Source organism: Anneissia japonica, unplaced genomic scaffold (assembly GCF_011630105.1).
Source record: "Anneissia japonica isolate Jap-2015-1 unplaced genomic scaffold, ASM1163010v1 scaffold287785_len535756_cov143, whole genome shotgun sequence".
In the NCBI taxonomy this organism is placed as follows: domain Eukaryota; kingdom Metazoa; phylum Echinodermata; class Crinoidea; order Comatulida; family Comatulidae; genus Anneissia; species Anneissia japonica.
This window is the reverse complement of record NW_022696924.1, coordinates 116,306-123,566: the sequence shown is the minus strand read 5'-3', so window position 1 is coordinate 123,566 and position 7,261 is coordinate 116,306. Positions and strand designations below refer to the sequence as shown.

The window sequence follows — 7,261 nt, the reverse complement described above, 5'->3', positions numbered from 1 at the left end:
CATACGATACCGTACTCGACGATACGATAAAACTTTATTGTCACAATAGTATAAAATACAGCTTTGAGATACGGTTCCTTAAAATACGTTATTAGTACGCAGACAGAAATATAATTAAATACTTACAATTTGCATACAAGAATTGCTAAATTAAAAAAAAATACATGTCATAAAAGTTGATCGAAACTTTTGATCAAATGTAGGCCTATATTATATACATATAAAGAATGCATATATACATGCAAACACAGAAACTTAAACACCTGAGGAGAGTAGCAATTATAAGCTACCGTAACAAGGGTAACATAAATAAATATTTTTAGTACGAACGGAATAAAATGCTTTCATATACTGTATATATATATATTGTGCTACTTGATACCTATTGCTTAACATACACAGTTGTGGCGTCAGTGGGGATGTAGAGAACTAAGTGTACCCCCTGTCGATATGTAGGTGTGATTCCCTTCTCGCCTTTCAAGACTCATCGGACCATAGAAAACTATGAGTTTTTGTTTAAATTCTTAGAGAATAAAATGTCTCAGAAAATTCTAAAACGGCCTAAACAAACATTACCCAGTTTTCATAGGCCCCAATACCATTGACCCTTCATACCACCATGTCTCCACCGAAATTTTCAGACACTTTTTTCTCTCAATGTATATCCTGTCACCATAGATTACGATAAAGCCATTTAACAATCCGAAATCTATTCAATCAATATATACAACTTTGAATCATTGAATCAATAAAGTAAAGCAGCCAGCCGTTAAAAACAACCCTAACTAGACACTCGGCAAAGAGAACGAAGCACTGGGCCTACATGTAGTACTCATTAATTGTGTCAATAGATATGATAATAAATTGTGTCAAGAAACTCGCATAGCCATAATCCTATGACAGCCAATACCAGATTCGAACATTAATGTAATGGCACACAATTAGTAAAAAAGTAAATATAGCAGGAGTTTAAGATATAGTAGCATGGTACCGTAGTGTAAGGTAATTGAATTACTAATACTAATAAGAATTTATGACATCATGCATAATCCATTTTACCATGTCACGATAATATAATTTATCCTTTCAATCAATCAACAGTGAGTGAGGAGTGCTAGATAAAAGGCTAGTGATAATATCCTGTATAAAAAACCTTCTATGCTATGCAGATATACTGTAATATAATAGAAAACTACTGGGCCTAAATAAACTTAAAAATACAATCGGACCCCAACGATTTCTCATTCGTATAAGAAATTTTTTTTGCAATAAATCTACATTCATTAGTTTCGTTTCGTTATTATTTTTGTAGGCCCGATTCATTTCTTTCGTTGCCATGGAAACCATTGTTATAAACGATCGATAATCAAGACTGAGCTGCAATTTTTATTACATGCAATTACTTCATACGTTTTACTCATGAGAGGGGTGAGATCAAAGTATATAAACCAAAAACTACAGCTGATATAAGAATGAGAGCATGCTAAAATACTCTGTCGATTTATAGAAATGTATACTGCTTATGCATTTTTTTTCTGTTTTTTTTTTTATTGACAATCACACCGAAACAAGGCTATGAAGCCACTTAAGGCAAGGGTTACTTTAATATTTAAAAGAAACCGGTTCACGAGAAATTTAAATTGGGAATGCCTAATTTGCTATTATTGAATTATCCAGTGGAAAGAAACATACCGCATCTCTATTAGAGTGGAGTTAGCTTGGTAGTTAAGACGCTTGCCTTTCAATTTCAATGTCCCGGTTTCCTGTCACGGTAGCAGGATTTTATCTCAAAAACAACCCCACTTCCTAAGACCCATAATGAGAATTATTCTATGTAGTAGAGCATCTTGTGTGTATGTTTGACTTGTGAAAGGAATGCCACTTTGGAGAGTAATTAATTTCAATGCTTGGCATATACTTTTCTCTTGTTAAGCTGAATAAAAAAGATAAAACAAATTAAAAATAACTATTTACAGAAAATTTGAAAAATATAATATAAATTACGTTATTTTTGTAAATTTAAATTCTTTCTTTATACATTCTGTATTAAATCATTTACCTGATTCACTACAGAATCCTAATAACATGTGCCGGGAACCGAAAAGTCATAAGCCCGTAAGGTGGAACCTGAACTAAACATAAGGTACAGTGAACTATGTTTATTAAAAATTAATCACAAATAACGAAAAAAAAAAAAAAAAAAACCGCAGAAAAATTACACCAACAAGCCAAGCAAGAGCCAAGCCGAGGAACGGAGGGGGTAGATCGAAGAGTTAAAAAGAAAGGTATTTTGCATTCATTTCGAATATAATTTTAGTTTTGAGGCGAGCACTGAAATATTAGGTATGAAGTAAAATGTATTAAATATTTATAATTCAATTATAGATCATGTAGGAGCCGTTACCCTAGATCTATGATATTTTGCTCACCTTCTGTGTTATCTGTATTCGCGTCTTCTCGTATGCTTTCAAATTCTGTATCAGTTGAATAGTTTCTCCTAGATTCATGTGAGTGTACTGTAATCGAGTAGCCACTGTCACTGGTGCATTTTTTAGAGCAAACGCTACCGTGCATGTCTGAGTCTATAGAGGAGCCCTCTTCAGCCAAAGGGTCATTGTGAGTAAAACCCTTCTGTTTGCATAATGTTTCCTCACACTCTAATTTAGTGGTCGTACGAGACAGTGACCCATCGCGCGCGCCATCTACAGGCGAAACTTTTTCCTCATCGATTTGTTTTTCCTCTACTATGTGATCCATATTTTGAGCATCAGCAATAGATTGAGTTAACTGATTACTGTTCAACATATCCGTAAATAGTGGCGAACTCATAATTGGTATCTGAGAACCAGGTTGCTGTATAGCCATATTACTCTTCTCTATTATGATTTCCTCCCCGTGTTCATATGTAACATCATTATCACTTTTAAGTACTTCGTAACTCGTTAGTAAATTGGTTTTTATTTGCAATTCCGAATGTCCAATCGCAGGTAAATATGAATTTGACATTTCACTAATTGATTCCATAACGTCATTTTCATTTTCTATGTATACTATCGTTTCAGACAAGTTTGCATCTTCTAGAAAATTCCTTAGTCCTTGAGCACAAACCACGGCCGAAGTGTGTTCAAGTAGTCCTGAATCATGAATTTGCTGACATTCGTTTGAACACTCATCTTTATCTGTATTAAATACCATTTTTGAATGAACCGCGTTCCAAACCCGTCGCTGATCACCATGTAGATTGATGCCAATTTTAGATGAACTAAGATTTTCATTGTATCCTAAACTTGGCATACAATTTAAACAGTTTAACCCCTTGCTTGCCATTTCACCCTTAAAATTGGGTGTTTCTTTTTCATCTTCAGCTGCAATTTGTTCATAATCCGTTGCTACTCGTACATTATCAATTGAACTTCTTTCATCATCGGTATCACTACAATCACCATGGCATCTACCTGGATCATTATCAATTTTACCTAGAAAATCATAGGATACAACTCGTTTATCATCGGCTGGAACTCGTGCACCCGGTTCATCATCGGTTCTACTATTATAATCTTTGGTGGTAACTCGTACATAATCAGTTAAATCTGGTTCATTGTTTCTATATTTGTTGTCAAACGTGGTAGGCGTATCACATGCCTTATTGGGTCTATCGCGTTTCACATCGGTATCATATAAGACGTTCCTCGCTATTTTAGGCTTGCTATCGTTCGTACATTTGTATAACACAGATTCAGACAAAAATCCCATGGCTAAGCCATCGTTTGATTTAACTTTTCTCAAATCGTAATTATCATTACTATCATTTGTGGTTTCTGAATTCAATCCTATTACGCCATTACTACGTGATGTAGTATACTCATCAAGCTTGGTCAATGTGTTTACGCATTCATTTGGTTTGAATGTGTCTTTGGTATGTTTTAAAGTCTGACTATTCATGTTCAAACACAAATGACTTGATTTCTCATTTTTTAATAAATGAATTGCTTGATCATGATTAATTACCATAATATCTGATCTAAGCCCTATTTTTGACCCGTCTGTAAGAGATTTACTCATCACTTTAGTTATGTTTTCTAATTCTTGTGGTTGGGCAGTTGTCAATAAGTGGTTAGCTCCCCATAGAACTGAGTTATCTTCGGACTGGTATTCATTTACCCTGGATGGACAATCGTTGGAATCACGCCCCATCTCCATATTTGGCGCTATGCTTTTGTCTGAATCATTCGCAATAACGATGTCAATCGGGATATGTGTGTCGTGCTCGACCCGTAGACTTGTAATTCCTAAAGTTTTCTGTTCAGCAACGTCGTTCTTTTGCAATTTGATGACGTCACGATTAGGCCTATGTGTATTCGATTGATATAATTTCCCCTTTGTTGTACCTAATTGAACAACAAGTTCCGATCGGTATGCACGTGTTACTGTTCGGCATTGTTTATGAATAGTGTGATCAATACTTGTACATGTTGGTTTCACGCAGACCTCGATATTTATCTCGCCTTTTGATGGAACTGGTTTTCCACCAAGATATTTGCAAGGAACGGACATATCATAGTTCATACTGGAATAGAATTTGGTGGGTTTATATTGAGATGGATTGAACAGATGGTGATTTACAGTGGTGTGTCCACGTCTTTTCTCTAATAACTCATTAATGTTTTGCTCTGCGTGATATATTCGCGCATATTTCATAATAATTTGATCTTTAATTGCTAACGGTTTTAATTGGCCGTCGTGTTTGTTATGTAACTTTCCTGGCGACTGTTCGAGCCATTGTGCATTTCGCTTTGACTCTACCTCTACTTGCGTCACTGTCTGGGGACAATTCTCTGGAATTAAATTCGAGTATGTAGGAGCTGCTACAGACCTTTCCATCGACGATTCCTGTCTTCTATGAATTTACTGATCGAATGCGACCTTCCGTATTGAAAACTTTTCTGACAGGAAACTGTATGCACATTATTTTTAATATCGGTCATCTTTTGTTAGAACAAAGCATAATCATGGTTGTAGGCCTAATCATCTTCGTCAATACGGGGAAATATTGTGACACATTTCAGTCACATCGTGGCCTACGGTACCCTTTCAAATGTACCTGTATTTGAATAAAATTGATGAATATTTATTTTTAATTTTTCTATTTGTCTATATAGGCCTACTGATGCATTGCGATTGCGATTTACAAGAGCGAAATCCCTGGTCTACAAAAGTTGTTCGCATTCCCTGAGATATTTCCTTGCATTGATATATTCAAAATTCACTTTGCAATTCACCTTGGTTAGTAGGCCATCACAGCATGAAATATCAATATTTCTATTTATGCGTCAAAGATTATTTACTGAATTTGAATTAAGACGACATGCACCAACATCGACGATTATCGTGAGCTCTGTTCGGCTTAACATCATCACAGCAGCACATACAAGACTGAAAGTCTGTTTATGACAGTGTCTTACAAACGCTGTTGAATGATCCAATGGCAATGAAATGACTACGTCTATTTCTTAAATGCCTACTGTAGGAAATATCCGATAGTTATATTGCAGCAGAGCTACTGATATTATACGTAAACATCCAGAACAGAGTATCAGTGATATATAAGACGGTGTTTTCATCTATTTTCCGTCCAGTTCATTTCCTTTATCGTGACCGTTTCATGATAATCTATTAGGAAAATTTGCAGCAACGAATCGAGTCCGAGTCAGTATGACATCTTTATGAGCGTGAGAGCAGTGCATATGCCTATCAAGTCAATATAAACATGTTGTTTAAATAGCAGCCACTACGATGCGTCTCTCTTAATTTGCTCTATCATATTATTAAGAACGACATCATTGATTGCTAACTAATAGTTAACAATAATCCTGGTAAGATACTGTTGACCGACTGCATGTAGGTTATTTACAATAGTACCGTACGTCCTATTGTGTTCCTATCTTGACTAAACAGCATTATGTTCAATGTTATATGCATATGCCTTGCAAATATGTTTTCTGCGAACATTTTTTTATAAGCCGACATGCATTTGTGAATATTTCAGATGCTTTTGTACAATATTTTTATATCAATTCTTCATTGCCATGGCAACAGTAGCACTTAATATAATTTCTTAACGAATGCTTTGTTACGTTGATGACAGGCAAACGAGTAAGCACAATAATATAGCCATATCTTGTTACCTTAAACGTAGGTTGCTCTTCCAAATCCTGAATCGAGGCATAACTAGTATTGATCTAGGCCTATTTCATTCCTTAATATTCTCTAAACACCATACACCAAAATCCTGCAATAAACTGTTTATTCAAATTTTATAGGCATGAATATTGAGATGGTAAGAACGTGTTGAGTGAATGATGATCAATATTCATTCCTCAAATCGATTAATCTTCAAGATTCGTCGTAATTCCTTTCAATGAACCAGTTGAAAAGCAGTAACAAAAGCGATGCAGTGCAATATAAACAGAGCATCGTATACGAACACAATAGTAGTATGAATTACCCGGGCTGTTGGTAAATGTCTATACCTGTATATCCGTTCTGCTCCACCTAGTGATTGTATGATGGTGGCAGCTGTTGCCGTTCTTTTGTTTCAATTTTTCTTTTACCTAGCTATGTGTTCCAGGCTAATCGACCGGATATTCACAATGTCAGTATTATCTATAATGATGTTAATTATTTCCAGTATTTAACAAGTCTGTTCAATCACCTTTGTTTGTTTGCAACTAAATTCTAGCGACGTTATTAAAAATCATAAATTAAAAGAATGAATGCAAGGTTGTAGGCAGTGGAACTTTTCACTACTCGTTTCAGTTCACAGTGGAATTAGTTAGTAACTTTCGTTGTCAAGTTCGATAAGTTTTTCATTAATAATACTTATGTATTAAAAAAGATACAATAATTGTCCTGGTGTAGTAACGCACCAATTACCGTGGAGTTTGTTTTTCAAACATTTAACGAAAACGAAAATACAACCAAACCATTAATAAGCATTACGTTCGTAATAGGTCTATCCACATTTTTAAAACTGATATAACTTTGCAAGTCATTAAAAAGTAACTTGTTTCAACAACCACTCTCTCTACATCACTGTATTATTTATTGAACAGTTTGAATGAATTCAAACTTGGAAATCATTTCTATTTATTGATCGGAGGCTTCTGCAAGTGGCGCACCATTGTAGTTTTCATAACAAAAATACACACACACACACACCCTCCCACACACACACATGATATATATATATAAACTTATATAT

The 7,261-nt window shown here is 35.0% G+C and overlaps 1 protein-coding gene across 12 annotated transcripts in view; it reads right to left on the bottom strand.

The window, feature by feature from the left end:
- The window catches only part of LOC117102173 (muscle M-line assembly protein unc-89-like), a 58,688-nt gene that overhangs the window by 46,067 nt on the left and 5,360 nt on the right, over positions 1-7,261 (bottom strand). For 8 of the 12 annotated variants that reach the window (XM_033242377.1, XM_033242378.1, XM_033242380.1 and 5 more), the window contains exon 1: positions 2,430-7,035. The exons of 1 other annotated variant lie outside the window; for it this stretch is intronic. In XM_033242377.1, coding sequence (XP_033098268.1) covers positions 2,430-4,881 — 2,452 coding nt within the window. In that variant the 5' untranslated portion in view covers positions 4,882-7,035. Of the gene's footprint in view, positions 1-2,429; positions 7,037-7,261 lie in introns of those variants that run through there. 3 more of the 12 variants (XM_033242383.1, XM_033242386.1, XM_033242385.1) reach the window with 1 other exon arrangement.